A 20,070-nucleotide genomic window follows, 5' to 3' on the forward strand; every position below is an offset into this window, starting at 1 on the left:
TTACGCCTCGTCGTCGTGCTTCGTATCGGGGCGCGGCGCGTATATGTGGAACTGTGTAAAGATGATGAAATCCTCGGCTATGGTGCCCAGCGACCCGAGCAGCCAGGGGAGCGCGTTGAGGAGGTAGGCCTTATCCTGCTTGAACGCGACCAGGCTGGCGCCGTAGGTGAGGTTTCCGGTGAGCGAGAGGAGGAAGAAGAGCAGCGCGAGACCTGAACGCCCACACGAGTTAGCAGGCGAACCCCCCCACAGACCCAATGGCAAAGCCCCCCTCCCCTTGGGAATCAATTCACGGATAGGAAAGGGATAACAGGGGAGAACTGACCTTCACAAGACTTCTCTTGGTAGTTCTTCACAATCTGTGGGATGCGCGCCGTGAGGTAGCACGCGGCGCTGAGGTACCCCAGCAGAAGGCCGACCTTCTCCATCGTGTCCGCCGCCTCCGCGGGCGAGCCGACGTCGGCGTCTGGCGAGTCCCACGCGCCCGCCTTGTAGGAGAGGAACCAGCCGGCGGCGCCGACGAGGTAGACGGCGACGATGCTCAGCGTGTTATGCAGCCACGGGTTACTGTCGGGCGTGTCATCCTCGCCCGTGACCATCTTGCGCAGCGGGTCGAGCGAGCTCTCCTCGTGCAGGCCCTGGCGGCGGTGCGAGCCGGGGAGGCCGGCGGCGGAGGAGCTGCGGCGGGAGCGGAGGAGGGGCTCGTCTTCGGTGGCCTCTGCGGGGGTGGCGGCCGAGGCGCGGGAGCGCGCGGCGCGGCGGGCGTTTTTAGTGTTGTAGTAGACGCACTGGCCGATGAGGACGAGGTCCGCGAAGCAAAAGTACGTCGCGAGGGCGACCGCCGTTGGGGCGAGGTGCGTGAAGAAGGCGCCTGCATGTGGGAGGTGAGCCAAAGCACGCGCCAGGTTGTTTTTGTGGTTGGTTTTAAGAAATTTTCAGCGCGAGGGGAGTGGTGGGGGGGATGGCTGCAAGGCGACAGAAAACATCACAGTAGTCAAAGCCACAGCAGAGCAAAGGACAAAAGAAAGGGAGGCGTAGAGCAGATGACGAGCGGCGGCGGAGGCGTTGCTTACCAAGGAGGTTGGTCACGTCGCCGATCAACCAGATAATCAGAAAGCCCATGGAGAGGCCATCAGCGCTTTGCGCCTTGTAGTTGGTGAGGAGCTGGGGGAGCTACACAAAAGTCCAAGTCAGTGAAGGAGTTTTCTAGCTTATGGGATACGCGAGGCTGGGGGATGGACGTACGAGAAGGCATATCCACGCCGTCAAGCTGATGCTGCCAAAGATACCAGACAGAACCTCCTCGACCTCTGGCGTGTGCGATAAGGCGGCGTAGGCCGTAACTGCGAAAGACGCCATGGTGTTTTGTTTCGTTCTATTTTTCCCCTCCGGAATGTCGTCAATTGGAAATAGAAGGGGAGGATTTGATGCAGAACGAAGGGAAGGGAAGGAAGGAGCCGCGGACGAAAGCCAGGTTCTCTCCTCTACCGTCTGCGTTTCTCGGTCAGGTGGGATGGGATATGGTGGTAGAGGTCGAGTCACGCAGCAAAAAAAACAACCAAGATGCGTATTCCGTACAGGGCAATGCGATAAGGAGGGCGAGAATATCCTGGCCAATCCGCGGCCACCATTTACGCTTTCCGGTCCTGTTATCTCTTATCGCTGACCGCATCCGATAAGCAGATCCCGCATGACATAACCGATGGGGCAGGAGGGGCTTGGCGATGGCCTGTGAGCGACGACGGCAGCGCCTCAGAGGGCAAATAGTGGGGATCCAACATGGATCGCCTCCAACAAAACCTGACAGAATGACGGGGCTTACCGCCTTTACAGAGTACCTACCTAAGATGGCACTCGGGGGACAAAAAAGACCGCCGGTTTCCCCCTACACAACAGCCACCCTCACCACCAGTACTACAGCTCCTGCAATAGGCAATGCAGCTTTTTACATGCTAAAAATATACATTTGTGAGGACTCCTAAGACGAGAAAGTCTTTAAAGTGTATAAAAGTATACATCCTACCTACTTTCTGGCATCTAAAAGCAATAGGGCCATAAGATAAGGTTCTTCAAAACCAGCGGTCTTTTTTGTCCCCCGAGTGGATGGTACCACATACAAGTACGTACTTCTGGAGGAGGGGGTTAGGGCTCGCCAATGAGAAGGCTGGCTTTGTCATCTGATGGATGCAAGTCCGATCCCGCTAGTGCAGAAAAAAAAAAAACAGAAGGACGCAATTCTGTAAAAGCTAAGGAAGGGGAGGAGGAGGAGGAGCTGAGCTTATGTAAACGCATCAAACACGCCTCAGCGAAGCAGCCGTTCGTTCCAACAAGCTTGCATATTGCGTATGATATGCATCGATGCATCGATGAACCGCCGGCTTGGTTCGTATGATGTAGACTGTAGTTTTCACACAAGCCGTCATCCAAAGTTTAGTGCATGATACCGTCATCCTTCTCCGATCATCACAAGGCCACGGAAAGTCTGTTCCCGTTGCATTCAGCAGGTCACCGGATATCCGCCACTCGTCAGCAATATTCAGCCGCGTTTCACGTGGACCCCACATCCCGCGCACCGCCATGATGCGTGTGGCTGAGCTGGTACAGGTGTGGATGGTGCATATGAAAGGGGGGCGGGCTCCGAGACGACTCCCCCCAAAGAGCTCGTTCCTCGGCCAACACACACCGGCCAGGGTCCAGCGCCAACGACCCGCACAGCGCTAGCCATCCGTCCGTATTGACATTGACACTGACGTTGACCTTGACGTGTGGCGGGCCTGCATCGCTCCCGTTCCCCCTCGCAGACCGGCGACCCGACGTGGCAACCACGTGTCGGGCTTCCATTTAAGCTCGTGCCTGTCCCGTTTCTCTGTTGTTTGGCCGTCGTCAGGCTTCTTAACGGCATCAGACTAGCAATCCGCAGCGATTAGTTTACACCTGTAGTTGTCTTCTAGTTTTCAAACACCCGTGATTCGAAGTGAGGGCTACCGCCATGAAATTCTCAAGCATCGTCGCGCTGCTCGGTGCACCTCTGCCCGGAGTCCTCGCATGGGGAAGTAAGTCACTCTGGTCCTGTGCTACGCGTCAGCGCTGAACCGGCCGCCGAGGAATCATACTGACTGCTCGTATCAAAAAGGTCTGGGACATATTGCGACGGCCTACCTCGCCAGCCACTTCGTCGCCAACGCGACCGAGGCCTTCTTCCAGGACCTCCTGCGAAATGACACCGAGCATTACTTGGCTGGCGTCGCGACCTGGGCCGACACGATCCGGTACACGAGATGGGGCCACTTCACAGGGCCTTTCCACTTCATTGACGCCCACGACAGCCCTCCCGGGTACTGCGACGTCGATCTCGAGCGGGACTGCAAGGCGCAGGGCTGCGTCGTTACGGCTCTCGCCAACTACACGGCGCGGTCACTCGACCCGACGCTGAGCGGCTGGGAGCGAAATCAGGCTGCGAGATTCGTCGTGCACTTCATCGGCGACATGCACCAACCTCTTCACAACGAAGACGTGGCCCGAGGAGGCAACGGCATCCATGTCAAGTGGCATGGCACCGACTTCAACCTACACCACGTGTGGGACAGCTCCATCGCCGAGAAGCTAATCGGGGGTTCTCGCCGGAGGCCGTACGACAATGCGAAGCGGTGGGCGGACCATCTGGCCGAGGAGATCGAGACGGGCAAGTTTGCTGAGCAAAAGGCCGAGTGGTTGAAGAGCCTAGACTTCAACAATGTCAACTCAACTGGCTTGCAGTGGGCGAAAGAAGGCAACGCGTTTGTGTGTACTCACGGTATGTTGATTCTCGAGCTGGGGCGGGTGCCGCCGCCCCCACTACACCTTTCTCCACAAACCGGCACCGCGACACTTACATAGTACCCGGCGAACTGACTTTCGTCCAGTGTTTCCGAAGGGGCCGCGCGCGATTGTCGGACAGGAGCTCGGCGGGGAGTATTTCGAAAAGGCGGCTCCGGTGATTGAGCTGCAGGTGGCCCGCGCAGGCGTCAGACTGGCTACTTGGTTAGATCTCATTGCGGCGGCTTACGAAAACCAGGCGAGAAAGGCGACTGTGGTGGCTATGGAAGAATTATAAGATATGAGACCGCCAAGCGCGTACTGCCTCTTGCAACCCCCGGCCTCCCGTAGGAGATCCTCGTTTATCCTGCTGGGCAAAACATGACGTGACGCAGTGAAAAAGCTTGGCGGATTTTCTGGCGGTCCCGTTTGTTTTTGTCGGGATTTCGAATCATGATCCATACCTACCTTTCAAAGTCCCGACTGATTACAGGCTTGGACGACCCATGGCGGCCAGCCAAGTTATCGTGAGGCTCTCCCAGTGACGCATGGTGAAAAAATAAAAAAATAAATAAAAAGCCATGACAACTGTCGAGCCACAACTAGCAGAGGCTTGCACCGCCAGGCCTTTTGGTTTCGAGGCTGTTCCGTTGTAGAGGTGTTGCGGATGAGGGCGATCACGCAGGGCGTGTCGTGGTCTTGGCCGGGCGCCGACCGATCGAAGCTTAACCTTCCATGATAATCAAACGTGACTGCATGGCAAAGCTGTTTCCCAGAGGTGCACTCGGCAATCGCTGGCTTGTGCGGCCGAAAAAAGTGGCGTGACTTGGACGACGTGCGATGGGGCTGGGTGGGGGGGGGGGAGTTGGGAAATCGGAATAGCGGCGTCTTGATAGTTCAGCCGCGACAGCGGAAGGGTAGCAATCAAGCCAGCATTAGGGATGATTGATGGGCGACGTCTGACAAGAAGATGGCGATTTGACAGCCAGTACCGGGGGGTCCGAGGGGATGGAGCAGGTGTAGAGATGGATGATTGGATGCCTTGCGGGAGCGCATGGCAACCGACCCAACGGGATTGGCACGGATTGTCTGTCTGCATCTCAAGTCTGCCTGCGACGACGGTGACGGTTAAGCTTACTGGGGGCATTTAGGCATACCAAGGTGCAAGGCAAACGAGCGCAGGTTGGTTGGTTTGGGGGGAGACAGCGGGGCAGGTGTTTGCCCCTCTGACGGTGGTCGAGTTTCAACTCTCCTTTCCGAGCTGGGATGGAACTTGGAAGGCAGGCAGGCAGGGAGAATTCGACGAAGGATGCCTGTAGTGTAGGAACGGGAGGCTGGGCCCGGGTGAGCACGAGTGACAAATGGAGCAAGGAAGGTGAACCTGTTTCACCATCAATTTTTTGGCACAGGCTTCAAACCCAGCCTCGCGTCGCAGAACGGAGCGCCGCCCCCCCCTTGGGCACCGGTACCTAGCGTCAGTAAACAGGATCGGGCAAGGAAGACAAACTCACCTTTCTCTTCCTCTTTCTGACAAGCCCTTAATTCGCTGTTCGGGGCTGGTGTAGCCACAGGGGAAACGGCCCGGTCACACGGTGTATGCGGGATCGCGGAAGTGATGAGACGAATATGGGGGATGTTTGCCGTGGTGCCGGGTCGTTGGAGACGAGATGTTAGTCTTGCCAGTCCGTCATTTTGCGATGGAGACAAGGCTTCAAGGGTTGGGCCGTAAATCCGTGCCGTAGGGGCCGACACCCATGTGTGCGTTGCCGAATCCATAGGTCCTGAAGACTCTCGGTGCCCGGCTGGAATGATCTTCCTCCCGAGCGCTGCACTTCTTAACACGAGGAAGGAGCGACGGATGAGAGCTCAACAATGGTATTAACTAGGTAGGTAGGTTGGTATCTACAAATATTCCGAGGTGGGTGTCTAGGTACTATGTAGTGTAGTGGAGTCCGGTTAGAGTATCCTAATAATTTTTCCTTTTTTTTAAAAAAGGAAGCTTCTCGACTTGAAGGCTTTGACATCAGAAAACCGGTAGTTGAGATGGGATGGCAGTATGGGATGAGAAGAGAAACTGCCATCCCATGAGACGAGCACCCTTCTTCTCGGCTTACCAAGGGTGGCCATGAGGTAGATCGGATTAACCTTTCTTGCTACGGCTCATGTCAAAAGAGACACGACGGCGAACGAAAGGTGGGGAGGGGGCAAGTTGTTGTTGCCAGAAGAGGCTGTTGAGGTGGCAGGCAGGTCCGACTCGCGAGAGAAGGAAGGTGACACGGCACACGGCGACCCGAGGCAACATGGAAGAGAGACTCGGAGTGACGCAGCGCCGTTGGCAGGAACTCGAAAGCCCAATAGGAGTCCCCTGCTCCTTCTTCCAGGGCCAAGGACAACCTTAAAAGCGGGCGAAAGTGCAAGAGGGGCTTTCGGCTTCCTATTTCGTCCACAGTGGTGGTGGGACACGGGGATCTCCACAGGCAGGTGCAACCTAGGCGCTGCAGGTACCGAGTGGAGATCACTCTTGGCACTCCAGGGATGGAACGGTACCCTACTTGGGTGGGTAATCTAATGTACCATACCTACCGGGTAACGAATACGTAGTACGGATGGATACCTAGGTAGTGATTTAGGTAGGTAGAAGCAGGCAGGTGCGAGGAGCTCAAAGGTGGGCCTAGACAGCCACCTACATAGTAGGTAGTCCGTACCAGCTCACAGTATCCGTAGGTACCTAGAAACGTACATCCCTCACCGCTCACTCTCGTGCTTTGCTGAGGTAAACCGTCCCCAAGGAAACCTCCCATCGCCTCCCAACACACACTCCCCAAGCCCTTCACGATCCCTCCTCACTGACACTCCCACCCCTGGCTGACGCGCGCGCGCCCCCTCCCCTCCCCCCTCTTCCTCTCAAACCACAGTAAACGCTGCCGCAACCGGACGTCTCCGTCTCAAGGGGGCCCCGGGGGTACCAAGGGCCTTACCGTCATCCGAAGTTGTCGTTTGAGAGATTAGGTTTTACTGGATGCTTGGAGCCGTCATTGTTCCAAGCTTGCAGGCTAATTACCTATCACAGAATCCTTTACATCGAATCCCGCCGTACGGAACTACCATGCATGCCCGGTCAAGCCAAATGAGCTAACCGACCCCAGTGCAGACGAGAAGCCAATACACACACCGCACGGTCACGTCCTTATCTGCAGGATGGAATCCATAGAGAATGGGTTTTTCTTCTTCGTTTTGTGGAACAGTACCTATCTGTACATGGTGGAGACGGTAATGCGTTGTTGCAGTGCGCCCACCGAATTTAGTCGAGCGCTACAGATATCAATGTGACATGACGGCTGGTGTTAGGATAACGGTGCGGCTAGCCGGCCGTTGCGCTCGCTAGCACGGCATGCCTTGCCCGTCTGGACGGATCGGCGCCAATCATTCCTTTGCCGCTTTCTCCCGATCAGGCCTGAGACCGCTCTGGTGTCGCCGGTATCCGCAGAGAGGACAAGGCCGGAAGCACAGCGCGGTTCGGAGATGGTGAGGCGGCGTCACCAATCACCAAGACAGAAGGATGGAAACGCCCAACCGTCGACGAAGATGACGATGTGGGTGTCGGCCCCAGAATCCGACGTGAAGCCGGGCGTTCCGAGGCAAATCATTGACAATCGCAAAAAAATGGCCAGCATGAGGTGCTAAAGTGATGGCGACTCAGGTGTCGACCGAATCTAGTCTGCAGTGCTCCGTATACTAGGTGTTCCTCTCTCTCTCTCTCAACTGGGGGCTGCGGCACAACGGCACAATGGCAAACTCGTCTACGATGATTCCTCAGCATCTTACAGGCTCTGTCAACCAAAGACGGCCCGCGAAAGGGGCGGTCACTCCACACTGATACAGGCATCGAGGAGCAAAGTGCATCTGGGAGAGAGATTGCGATGGAGCAGGGGAGGCATCTCTCAGCCTGTGTACGGATAACGGCGCACGAGAGGCGACGAAAGGTTAGGAGGACCCGCGCTTAACAAGACGGGGAAGACCCAAAATGTCGTCCAGTGCGTCTCGTTTCGCTTCATCGACACGTCCGGCGAAACGCTATTTGCATGATGTGCGTGAGACGAAGGCCTCCCATTGGCTCGCTAAGCCGCGCCGGGGCCCATGTGGGGACTACATGACCCCATTCTGCGACGACAGGAGCCGCATCGGACCCTGTGACGGCAGGGCCAGGAACCGGATGGGGGGGGGGGGGGGTTCTTGACAGCACTTTCTCCAACACCTAATCCCTACTCCTTCCTTCCCACCCCTGCCAATAGATACTCGGGTTCCTTTTTTTCCTTCTCTTTCTCTTCCTCCCTACCCCCCTGCCTGTCCCATGCATCAGAGATTGGACGAAGAGAGAGAGAGAGAGAGAGAGAGAGAGACAGACAGACGGAGAGAGAGAGAAAGAGACGGCCACACTGACGTTGGCCGAATCGCCCTGTTCGACTCAACTTGGCTAACATCACCTACCCACCTGCCATCTGGTTGAGACGGTCGGTTTCTGTCCGTCATCGACGGCCATTGTCCACGCGCCAACCTTTACCCCTGTTCGGACCGTAGGTTGAACGCACCCGGTTGTGCGCTGAAAGACCCCTGTAAAAGTATCTGATTTCAATTCCTTCTTCTTCCGTCTCCGCCAGAGGCACGTCTTGCCTCACCAGCTAACTGTCGCAAGCCATCTCATCTCATCAGACAGACAGATGCTACTCGTTTTCTACGCATGTTCTCGTGTGTACGGTCTCAAGCGTGTGTTCCTTCCCACCCCCCGGTCATGCACTCCCACGTCTCTCTCCTCCAAAGCGGGCCTGCCATTGTCCGCACACGGGGGTCGGATTCTGAGCAACGCTAATGTGCTCACACACCCACCCACCCTTGCCGTCAGTTTGAGCCACGCCTACACTACGTGCTGTGCAGGACGGATACACACCAGACACTACTGCTCCTGTCAACCCTCGTCTCCCCTTCCATGTCCCCTGCGCCGTGTTTTGGACTCGTGGAGACGATAGCCCCCCTGTCAGTTTTAATGCCAAGACCGAAACCCCTGTCTGAACCGGTACCACAACCCTGCGCATCTGGGACTTTAAAGCTTGGCACGGAATGCATATTTGTCTCGTCTCTTCCCTTCTTATTCTCACTCCAAGCTCAGTCTCGACCATTCCTTTCTCACCAACCTTTTATTTCCAATTAACCTGTTGCCTCACGCTGGGAGTGTGCCTTCACATTCATTCATTCTTTTCTCTTTCCAGCTTGCTATCCTCAGGTGTTGTGACCGTTCATTTCATCCTCTTCGCCTTTTTTTTTTTTTGGTCTGGAACCAACCCCTTTCAAACGTCAACTCCTGGTACTTTATTGAAAGCGACTCGGCCGACAACATCCGATTCATCAAAGATTCAAAAGACAAGATGCAGATTCAGAACTTGATTGCCGCCCTTGCGGGCATGGCCGTCGTCGCCGAGGCCTCCGTCACCTTCCTCGACTCTCCTTTGAGCGCCGCGTTGGCTAAGCGCCAGAACAAAGGTGGAAACAACAACAACAACAACAACAACAACAACAACAACAACAACAACAACAACAAGAACAATGGTGGAAACAACCAGCTCTGCCTGAACCCGAACAACGTTCAGAAGGGTTCCCAGCAGGCCGGAACGCCCAAGCAGGGACAAGCCAACTCCGCGGTGTAAGCGAACAGGACTCCATCCAGTGCACCAGAGGAAGAAGAAGAACAAAACACTAACCGAGCTGCCTAGTGACCAAGCCAACTTCATCAACTTCTGTACCGGCCAGCAGCTCACCAACGGTGAGCAGAAGACTGCGGGTTCTTGCAACGGTGTCGTCATGGGCAAGATCCCCTCCCAGAACAACATGGTCTCTACCATTATCAAGAACCCCCCTCCCGGCGGCAACCTCCAGGCCAACCAGCAGTTCAATGTCCAGCTCAAGGTCAACAACCTGCAGGCCGGCTCCTTCACCGACGCCCAGTCCACCTACTACTCGGCTCCCCAGGACACCAACGGCGCCGGAAACATCATTGGTCACGTCCACGTCACCATCCAGGACATGGGTAACTCCTTGACCCCGCAGAACGCTCTGGACCCCAAGCAGTTCGTCTTCTTCAAGGGTATCGATGACGCCGGTGACGGAAAAGGCAACCTCCAAGCCACTGTTACTGGTGGTCTCCCGGCCGGAAACTACCGTGTCTGCACCATGTCCAGTGCTTCCAACCATCAGCCCGTCCTGATGCCCGTCGCCCAGCGTGGTGCCCAGGATGACTGCAACAAGTTCACTGTCGGAGGCAACGGAGGCAACGGAGGCAACGGAGGCAACGGAGGCAACGGAGGCAACGGAGGCAACGGAGGCAACGGCGGCAACGGCGGCAAAAACGCCGCCGTCAACAGCGGCAACGCCGACAACGGTGGCAACAACGACGGTGGTGGTGGCGGCAACGACGGTGGCAACAACAGCGCTAACAACAGCGGCAGCGGCAACAAACAAGGTGGTAAGCAACAGAACGGAGCAAGCACTGGAGGATTCCCTGGCACATCTAACCAATTCCCCGGGAAAACAGGCACTGGATCAGGAGCCCAGACTGGAAATGCTAACACTAAGACCCAGGCGGGGGGAAGCGCCAGTAATTCGGCTACCAACGGAAACTCTGGAACCGGCGGCAAGGGAGGCGCGACGGCGAACGCCATCGGCGGAATTCAGGCCCCGGCGGTCACGAACTCTGGCGATAGCAGCCGACCCTTCGCCGTCAATGGCAACACATTCGTGAACAAGGCCGCAGCGGTCCAGCGTGCCTGCGACATTCAACGGAACGGATGCTTCGATGCCATCAACCGCGGAAAACTGACGGGATCCACTGCCGACTGCGACGCCCAGCTCCAGACCTGCACCCAGCAGCTCTCATAGGCTCTCTCCACTCCGACGACAACCGAGGATTAGGATTTTGCCACGCGAGCCACAGGATACGGGACTTGGGAACTTGGGCCGTTTTACCAGGACGACAGACGGGTTTCTTTTGGGTTATCCCCGGGGTTGGCCATCCAGAGTGACCCACTTGGTGCTCTTGTTTTTCTTTGGATTGTTGATGAAACTGGTAGGAGGTTGTTGGATGGGAAGGGTAATGCGGTCTGGCGTGGATAGGTTGTCTTCGTTGTGGCCTCGTTTTTTTGTCCGACGATTGGAAACCAGCGCCGGGCTTCGATACCACAGACGCATCAACGACACCATTTGGCAAAAACTCCACCCCCTCTATATTATTGTTCTAATGTTACCCCACCCCCCACCCCCCTCTTACACTCGACCACCACGACAAAATCTTCACGATCCGCCTTTCTGTACATTTAGAGGGAGTTGTTTTTTTTACCCGCCCGTTAGTTGAGGATACGCCGCATGACTTGGAAAGGATTGGAAGGCACAATTCCAGTAGAGAGTTGCACAGATTTCTTTTACTCTTTTCCTTCATTGCCCGGTTCATTGCTATTGATTTGACATGTCGTGACGTTTAGCTTGGGGGTGCGTGTGTGGGCGGGAGAGTTCTAACCGACAGGTGACAGAACTCTCAAGGTTCGACGAACAGGTTGGCTCGTCTGTCCCTCCTGCGCCCTTTGCGCCCTCCCTCCCGGTCCCTCCAACGCCGATTATTCGGGGACAGGGAATGCTTGCTCACTCGGTGTGGGTGGGTGGCCATGGCAGCGGGCTTGCGGCGTCTGATCAGCGTGCGAGTGAGTGTCTCACTCATGCGGCCCGACCGCGTGGAGACGCTAGCTAGGCGCAGAGTTTTGGGTTGCCTGAATGACTAAGCTGGGAACCGCAGGTGTGTTGCGCCCGTAATACCGCAGGTGTAGGGTAGGTATTTGGTTCCATGGAGTGAGAGACGCCGGCTTGGCGACCGCTTGATGACCGAGAGAGGGGGAGGGCTGCTGCGAGCGAAACGCGGAAGCCTCCTTTCCCCAGTCCAGGGGGTGTGTGTGTGTGTGTGGGTGGGTGGAAAGGGGAAAGACAAGGGGGGGCTTAGGTTAAAAAGATGCATGGTATTTCGATAGATGGATGGATAGCCCTTCCTTTTGTGGAGTGAGATGGAATAGATCCAGAGTTGAGACGCGTTTCAGGCACCTCTTTTTTTCTTTTTAAAGAGGGTGACCGACTGCCCCCGGAGTTTGGACGGATGTGAGTTGAGTAAATGTGTGAGTGAGTGAGTGTGTGAGTGAGTGTGTGTGTGTGTGTGTCGTACTGAATGCGACGGTATGAGGGAAATGGTACGTACCCCCTGCATACGTACGGATATGTGTGTGTGCTGGTATCCGTAGTGTGCGGATGGATACTGAGAGTCTGCGAGAACGATCATGTCAAGAGACACACAAGAGAGACGATACAATATGTTGTTCATTATTATTACCATGAGAGGGGAATTGCCAAAGTGTTGGGACGGAAGTTCTCCCATCTTCGTCCTTCTTTTCTTCTTAGCGAGGTTTGCCCCATCTGGTAGGTGACATGGGGGGGGGCAACATAGTTTGGTTGTTGGTTAATATTGACCAGGGGGCGGAAGGGAGTCATGTTAAAGCGTGCCAGATCCCAGGTTGCTTTATTGACGCTTAATCTTCTTTTTTAATCTGTGGGGTCCTATCCCTCCCACCACCCCTGTCCATTCCCTGCACAGCCACAACGCATTCCCCGTCCTCTCCCGCGATGCTGGCTGACTTGTGTGCTGAGACTTGTGCGGCCTGCGACTCGGTGTGCGCCGATTCCAATCTTTTTGACGACCTAGGTCCCCCTTCCCTTTCCAAACGACACGGTCTTGAGAGGGTTGAAAGAATTGAGACGAAGACAAAATCTCGACTTGGGGTTTCACGAGATCGGACACTCCCGGTAGCTGGTGACCCCCCGTTTCCCCCCGTTTCCCCCCGGAAGAGGAGGAGGAAGAGGAGGAGGAGGAGGATGTGGAGGCCGGACGGCGCGACGCTTGCAACAGAGGCCCAAAGCGATGGGACGGAAAGCGCCCGTTTTCTGTCGTCGTTCTGAGCTCCGGAGGGGAGACTACGCATTCCGGCCTGCCGGTCGCCGGAGGGTTCGGTGGCTGCTTCTCCCGGAGACCCGGAGACCCACCCACTCCCGGCACCGTTGCCAAGAGGGACGGCGGCTGAAATCGCCACACGGGACCCAGCCTGGCCTGAGGGCGCGATGTGGCGCGCCGCCTGAAACCTAGCTTGGTCGAACCGAATCGTGGGGGCATGTCGAAAAAGTCGCATGGGTCCAGAGAGACTACCGGTATGGTACGGAGTACTACACTACGTATTGCAGCGGTGCCGATTAGGCTAATGGGTTGATTCATTTTGCGAAATAGGCCCGACGAGGAAACCATGCCCCCCCACCCTTTGATGTATGGTATTGGGGCTCGCTCGCCCAAGTGCACCTCGAGATATCGAGGCACATGATACTCGCCCTCCCTCCCCCCTGGAAGACTGACGCACTTTGGTAGGTGTTCGAGCGGCAGGGTTGCCGCGAAATGTTTCCTGACAATATCCGTACACGCGAGTGGGGAATCCCGGTTTCCAAATTTCCCGTCCAAGAGCAAACACTGGCGGACTAGTCGTCGGATTATGACCGACGGCGGGAGGAGAACCGTTTTTCTTTTTTTTTCTTTTTTTCCCTTTCTCGGATGCCCCCCTTTCGGTATACGCCGCGCGCGCATCGAGATTGCAAATCTTCAGGCGTCTGTCTGAATGCAGACGGCCCCAACAAACCAGCCCCCCGACTTCAAACAAGTCGGGCAGCGAAGGGGGGGGAGTGAGTGTACGGTTACTGATATTATTGATACCGTGGTTTCTCATTATTGGTACCGTAGCCATACAAATGCCACGACATGCGGGGGGAGTACGGATAGGGTGAGTGGCTAGGGTTTGTGGTGGGAGACAAGTTTGTGTCAGGAGTAGTACTATGCATGCTATGTATCCGTCAGGGGATATACGGTATCAGTAACCGGGAATCGTCCCCAATCAGATTGCCCGCTTGGGTGACAAGAAAGGAGTGCCGGTTTCAAGGACCTCGTGGCCCCTGGCCTTTCAAAGAGCTGCAAATAGGCAAAGTAAACAGGGAAAAAACCATTTTATTTGCATTCAATACCCGGAGCGTCTCGTCAATGCGCCTTTCTACTATATCGGAAGCTGTATGATCTATTGCTGCGGCAGCTGTTGTAGTAGCAGCAGCAAAAATCCGGCCCTCTTGTTTTGTCACCAGAGTGCTTGCATTCAACATCTAATCAATCACCTGGAATGATGGCTCGGCTCGGCTCTGCAATGGTGCACTTGTTCAAAGGTTCTCAAAAGGCTTCCCCGCCTGGTCGAGGTAGTATTCCGACCTACAGCATGTAACCAAGTAACACAGGTTCAGAGTACCATCCCGGGTTTCTAGGAGAGCAACGCAACTACAGTTACAAGAACCGCCGCCGCGACAGCAGCAGCCGCGCGGCCCTGAGGAGGGGCGGCCGACTCAGGAGAAGGAGAAGCAGAAGCAGAAGCAGAAGCAGAAGCAGAAGCAGAAGGAGTGGCCGACGTCCCGGGGGGTGCGGCCGCGGTGTCGACCCGCATGCAGAGGACGTTGGGCTTGCTCACCCGGCCGTTGGTGATGTTCAGCCAGGTGTTGAACATGAAGACCTGCAGCCGGTCCGAGGCGTCCGTGTACCCCCGGACGGCGTTCGTGCCGCTGAGCAACCCGCCGTGGAACGTCCACATGCCCTGCCCGCTCTGGACCGGCGGCGCGTCGTTCAGGGCGTTGTTGGCCGAGGCGGGGTTGGCGTCGGCCGTCGCGGCGCCGAATGTGAAGGGGCGTCCGGCCCGGTCGGCCCGCGTCGCGGCGCCGAACGTCGCATTGCACTCGGGGATGTCGCCCCACTGCGGCACGACGCACTGGTCCCCGTCGAGGTTGTTGCCGTCGTAGTTGAGCGCGTTCAAGCAGTCCTCGCCGAGGACGCGCCTGCAGTCGACGCTGCCGGTGTCCGCCTCCGTGTACAGGTCCGTGACGTTGGCCGGGAACGGGTAGTCGAACCCGGTGACGCAGAAGGGCGACGACGACCCCCTCAGCGCGGACGAGATGTTGCCGCCCAGGGGCCAGGAGAGGTCGTACGTCGTTGCGAAGGTGCTGGGGCTGTCGATGCCGGCCGTCGAGAGGTTGGCGGGCAGACGGGGCAGGGCGAGCTCGGTAACGTTGACGCCTGCGGTGATGGGTTGTTAGCTTGCTGGGCCGACGGCGAAACGCGATACCCAGTGCTGGCTTCTGATGCCGCCGGCGCGGGCGGGAGTTTGGGGAAAGGGATGCTCACGCCAGGTCCACTCGTCCAGCATCAGCTGGCTGGTGCTTGTGCCGCTATTTGCGAAAGGCTGGAACTTGATCGAACGCGTTGCGTTCGGCGCGGTGACGGCTTTCCGGAAGACTTCGGCCGTCTCGGTGTCGAAGAACGGCGGCACCGGCGATCCGAAGGCCGAACCGGGCGCGCGCCACGCGTCGTCGGCCATCGCAGCGCTGACAGCCAGCACGGCGGATGCCGATATGGCTGCAAATCGGCTCTTCATGATGCTGGTCCTGTTGGGTGATTCGAGATGGTGATGATTAGATTCGAGTGGAAATTCACCGCGGAACTCGACCCCCTGCGTTACCCCCCCATTTTTTCCAGTCAGCCTTTTTCTCTTATAAGATAAAAGGCCTTGTAGATGTTTCCTGCATCGGGCGTGGGGAGGGCTCGGCAAGCTTGGCGCCATGTCTTACCGGTGATGCAATGTGGCAAACTGCATGTCGTCGAATTCCTCGCTCCGAAAGCGTCTCCCGCAATGTCTTGAAAGGATACTGATCCAAGGCCATAGGGCGCACCTGCTAGGTCGCTTGCGTCGAGCTAGCCTGGGTTTCATTGAGCAAGTCTCGATAGGCACACGCGTTTCGGGCAGAAGAGGGGCCAGGCCCGGATGGCTGGAACGTCACTGATCTTCGTGCCCTTCCTTCAACCTCAAGCCCTTCCGTCGTTTTCGTGCTCTCCCACTCAGCCTCCTCTTGCTTTGGTGTCTTGTCGGGCGACGGAAAGTAACAAGGAACGAGGGCAGAGAACGAAAGCATGAGCCCGCCAGATTCGTTCCTGACAGCCACCCACGCATGCTCGAGTCACAATGGCTTTGTCAGGTTAGGTAAATGCTTCAAGTAAAGAATCATGACAAGATATTTAGCTGGACTACTCATCCTCCGAATCGAAGTCATCTTCGTCAGTATCTGTACCGACTCGGATACTAGAATCGCCCCCTCCTACCCTGTCACCATTACTGTGATTCGACTCATTGTCCGCGTCCAAGCCCTCTCTGAGCACTCCGCCATTTTCCTGGCCAACAAATTCGCCTCGGGAGCACTCCTTCAGCTCATGGTCTTCGTCGTGCATGTCTTTCCGAGTTGCGAAGCATTTGAAACACAGATCATAGTCAAAGCATACAGTACACCTGTACCGCGACCCAACTGTTTCCTGGAGTCAAAGGATTGTCAGTTACCATGACTGATGCAGTTGATATATGAAGACTTACTGCGAAGCAGCTATCGCACATCCAGTCGGTAGAATCGTTCGTTGCTGGTGCTATGTCGTGGAACCCGGAGTCCCACACTTGCTTGGAACCGTCTTTGCCTTCACGCTCCCTCTCATGCGCAGGGGGCTGCAGCAAGTCCTTCGCATCTTCGTCTTGCCCACTCAAGCATGCGAGTTTTAGCGCCGACCATTCACCATCGGCACTTCGGGGCCAGATGTCTGCTCCGCACGTTTTGACAAGCCTTTGGATGAACCGGTTGTGCCGTGGAATTCTACACGCCCACATGAGAGGCGTCCAGCCGTCGTTGTCCCGTACATTTATGTCGTGTCCCTTGGGGAGCTTCCTCAGGATGAACTCTATCAGCTCCTCGTCAGCCATGCTGGCGGCGAAATGAAGCAAAGTTCTTCCAAAGCGGTCTGTTGCTTGCAGGTCCGCGCCGGCCTTGGCAAGAACTCGGGCCGCTCTCATGGCAGACTTCCTACGCACTTCGAATACGGCCAGGTAGTGAACAGCGCGGCGGCCGAGCCCGTCGGAGACGTCGACGTCGGCGCCATGGCGGATGAGATATTCGAATATGTCGGGGTGCCCGGCGTGGGCTGCTGCAAGCACCGGGAATGCTTGAGGCCCGCCAGGCGCATTGACATTGGCTGGTGGATTAGCATTTCGCATGAGATGTAGGAAGATTTGCGCTCGCGTCCATTCATCAAAGGGCGCCCGTATGACTGCGTGCAGCAGTGATTCACAGGACGGTTCTGGGCCGGCGGCGCTCGGGTTGGCCCCGGCATCAATGAGAAGCTTCCACATCTCAAAAGCGGTTTCACTCTTCGGGTATTGTGTCTGGCAGACCAAGTGCAGGAAGCTGCCAAAGCCGGTGTCGTAAATATCCGCCCGAGCCCCCTTGGAGATGAAAAATGTCGCCGCGGCGACGTTGCCCTTTTTCACAGCGATCCCTAACGGCGTATACCCGTGTTCGTTGGGAGAGTCTACCGGGGCGCCCAGATCAACTAGTGTTTGCAGTATCTCGACCGGAGTTACGGAACCGACTCCATGGAGCGCCGTGTTCTTTTCTTCGTCGATATGATTGGCCTTTGTGCCGCGGTCCAGGAAATCTCGCATCATCTTGTAAGCTGTTTCGGAGTCATCTAGATCTGCGTGTTGCAGGATGAATCTGGCGTCCTTGAGCTTATCATTCACTTCCGCCCCGGCCTCGAGGAGCAGACTCGCACACTCGTGGCTGCCACTCTTGACCGCCATCACCAGGGCGGTGTCGCCGTAGCTGGGGCTCTCTGGGTTGTAGTCAAACTTCAAGTCGAGATTTGGTAACGGACGGTGGGCAAGGAGACACCTCAAAACATCCGGGAAGTCCCACCTTGCCGACATCATCAACACCGTACCGCTATCGCTCATCTTGTTGACATCTGCGCCAGATTCGAGAAAGAGGGTCACGTACTTGGGCGAATCGTAAGCAGCGTGAATGGCAGTCCACCCTTTGGGATTCTGCCAATGAATGTCTACCTTTCGTTCCAGGAGAAACTCGGCGATCTTGATATCAATGCTGTAGTAAGCCGCGGTGTACAGGGGAGAATCCGCCTCTTGGGGGACGTAGTTGACGGATGCTCCTTTTACCATGAGGAACTCCACCATCTCGAGACTGTTTAACAAGACGGCAAAAGCCAAGGGCGTCTTGAAGACTGCGTATTCCCACGTGTCCGATGAATTCACTTGAGCACCGTTTTCGACGAGAAGGCCGATAACTTCCTTGTCTCCCGTTCGCATGGCCCGGCGGAGAAGCATTTCCTTGTCAGTGTAGAACTGGTTAGGCTCCGCACCCCTCTCGATAAGAAGACGGCAGCCTTCTGCGACGCCCGAGAGGTGACAGAGAACATACAACGGAGTTCCTTTATTGGAATCAACACGGGGGTCTGCTCCATGTTCTAGAAGGACTCGGATGCACTGCAGCCTGCCGTGTTCCGCAGCGCAGACCAGGGGGGGCTGAAGCTCAAATGAATCTTCGCTATTTTCTCCATCATTGGGATCTGCTCCAGCTGCTAGAAGTCGCTGGAGGGCTTCAAATTCACCGTTGGAGACGGCCGTGTTGATGACCGACACACCACTTTCGTCCTTATCATTGACGCTGGCTCCTGCGTCGAGAAGCATCTGCACAATCTCGGGCTGACCGAACTCAGCAGATAGCAACAAGGGAGTCCTCCCCAGGTTATCTCGCACGCCCAGGTCGACTTTGGAGTCCAACAAGAGTTTGACCGCTGTCTTCTGTCCCCAGGCAATAGCTGTATGGATAGCCGTTTCATCTGTGTCTTCATTCCTCTTGTTGATGTTGCAGCCTGCTTTAATGAGAGCAGAGAGCAAAGAATCAAGACCAGAGGCGGCGGCGCGAGAGAGGATGCATGCGGGCCAGTTAAACTCATCAAGAAAGCCAATCCTCTTCAGGATCTCCTCCACTGCACCTTCGTTGCATGAGGATGTGGCCCAGATGATCGCATCTTGCAATCCCGACTCCTGGGGCTGAACCTTTTCCAGAAGCTGGCGCATTATGTGTTCGTTACCGTTTCGCGCGGCTTCTGCGATGGCCAACCAAGCGTCTTGTTGAAACCATCTCGAGTGTTCTTCTTCTTCAACTTGCTGAGACATCACGTCTTCCAGCCCCAACGAGGCTATGAGGGGCAGAGAGGAAACATAGCTTCGGTGGATGCGTGTGAAGGGATTCGACACAAGATAATACGCTTCGGCCCATCTGTTTCTCTTTTCCGTACTTCGAAAGAAGTCAAGCGCAAGCTCGGTGGGTTGATAAGATTCGCAAAGCCGATAGTGTTCAGCCCAAAATCGGACCGCATATTCCAGTAAGTCATCTCCGGGCAGCGCGAGGGGCTTTTTGAGGACATCTCCGCTGTACTTGTCGACTGAGAGCTTGGCGTATCGCTGCTGCACTTCCTGGTGCATGAGGTACTTCAAGCAAGTCTCGGCCAAGAAACCGTGAATCGACGGTGGGTTCTCGCCACCGTACTCATCAGGTATGTTTGTGTCGTAGAAGGAGCTGTGCGAGAACTTGAGAATGCGACCCTCTACAACGATGGCGCCGGAAAACATCCTTGTCACGTCTTGAAGCAGCTGGTCATAGTCGATGTCCAGGACTGACGTGTCCGAAACTGCCGATGCAGCTAGAGCATGGCCAAGCGACTCGACCGTCAGTGGTTCGATGGCGTATTTCACCCATCGATAGATTGAGAGTGCTGACGTTTGTCTGTCAGGCGGCAAAGTACTGATCAGGACTGACAAGACAGTCTGTGGCGTGGCGGGACGCAGCTTATTGATAGCCATGTTGATGTCGGCGATCGAAAGCCCTCGTCCAAAATGACGAAGCCAGTCAAGAACTATGTGTCCAAGACGCGGCTCTTTGTGATATTGTTCTATCGTTTCCTCCAGGCTTTCCTCGAGACGGTGCAAAACCGGACGTTTATGGAGCACGTCTTTGAGGTATGGCCCAAGCCCACTGTCATCAGGGCCCTTTTCGTCGATTGCGTACCCTGTCAGTGGTCCCGGGAAATCCGCCAAGGAGATCACTCGTAATCCATGGAGTGAGTCGTTGAATACCCTGTCCTGGCTATTTGTGCTGATGACCAGCCGGTAGCTGGAATCAGTGCGGCTTTGGTGTTCTAGCACCTTGGAGAGGAACCAATTGCGCTCT

General features: G+C 56.1%; 6 protein-coding genes across 6 annotated transcripts; 3 read left to right on the forward strand and 3 right to left on the reverse strand.

Moving 5' to 3' along the window:
• On the reverse strand, positions 1-1,359 carry GLRG_04687 (uncharacterized protein; the record flags this gene model as incomplete). Its single annotated transcript, XM_008095372.1, has 4 exons — positions 1-212; positions 326-871; positions 1,074-1,173; positions 1,246-1,359. 4 exons carry the CDS (start codon positions 1,357-1,359, stop codon positions 1-3), a joined length of 972 nt encoding a protein of 323 aa, XP_008093563.1.
• A 1,630-nt stretch (positions 1,360-2,989) lies between these two features.
• Positions 2,990-4,093, forward strand: GLRG_04688 (S1/P1 Nuclease; the record flags this gene model as incomplete). The annotated part of the gene is made up of 3 exons (XM_008095373.1): positions 2,990-3,053; positions 3,134-3,793; positions 3,903-4,093. 3 exons carry the CDS (start codon positions 2,990-2,992, stop codon positions 4,091-4,093), a joined length of 915 nt encoding a protein of 304 aa, XP_008093564.1.
• A 5,122-nt stretch (positions 4,094-9,215) lies between these two features.
• Positions 9,216-10,722, forward strand: GLRG_04689 (uncharacterized protein; the record flags this gene model as incomplete). The annotated part of the gene is made up of 2 exons (XM_008095374.1): positions 9,216-9,490; positions 9,561-10,722. 2 exons carry the CDS (start codon positions 9,216-9,218, stop codon positions 10,720-10,722), a joined length of 1,437 nt encoding a protein of 478 aa, XP_008093565.1.
• A 3,497-nt stretch (positions 10,723-14,219) lies between these two features.
• On the reverse strand, positions 14,220-15,380 carry GLRG_04690 (uncharacterized protein; the record flags this gene model as incomplete). Its single annotated transcript, XM_008095375.1, has 2 exons — positions 14,220-15,022; positions 15,131-15,380. 2 exons carry the CDS (start codon positions 15,378-15,380, stop codon positions 14,220-14,222), a joined length of 1,053 nt encoding a protein of 350 aa, XP_008093566.1.
• Positions 15,381-16,027: 647 nt separating this feature from the next.
• On the reverse strand, positions 16,028-19,703 carry GLRG_04691 (uncharacterized protein; the record flags this gene model as incomplete). The annotated part of the gene is made up of 3 exons (XM_008095376.1): positions 16,028-16,309; positions 16,368-19,039; positions 19,139-19,703. 3 exons carry the CDS (start codon positions 19,701-19,703, stop codon positions 16,028-16,030), a joined length of 3,519 nt encoding a protein of 1,172 aa, XP_008093567.1.
• A 33-nt stretch (positions 19,704-19,736) lies between these two features.
• Positions 19,737-19,952, forward strand: GLRG_04692 (uncharacterized protein; the record flags this gene model as incomplete). Its single annotated transcript, XM_008095377.1, has 1 exon — positions 19,737-19,952. One exon carries the CDS (start codon positions 19,737-19,739, stop codon positions 19,950-19,952), a length of 216 nt encoding a protein of 71 aa, XP_008093568.1.
• Positions 19,953-20,070: the final 118 nt, after the last annotated feature.

The sequence above is a fragment of the Colletotrichum graminicola genome, assembly GCF_000149035.1.
Source record: "Colletotrichum graminicola M1.001 genomic scaffold supercont1.15, whole genome shotgun sequence".
Classification (NCBI taxonomy): domain Eukaryota; kingdom Fungi; phylum Ascomycota; class Sordariomycetes; order Glomerellales; family Glomerellaceae; genus Colletotrichum; species Colletotrichum graminicola.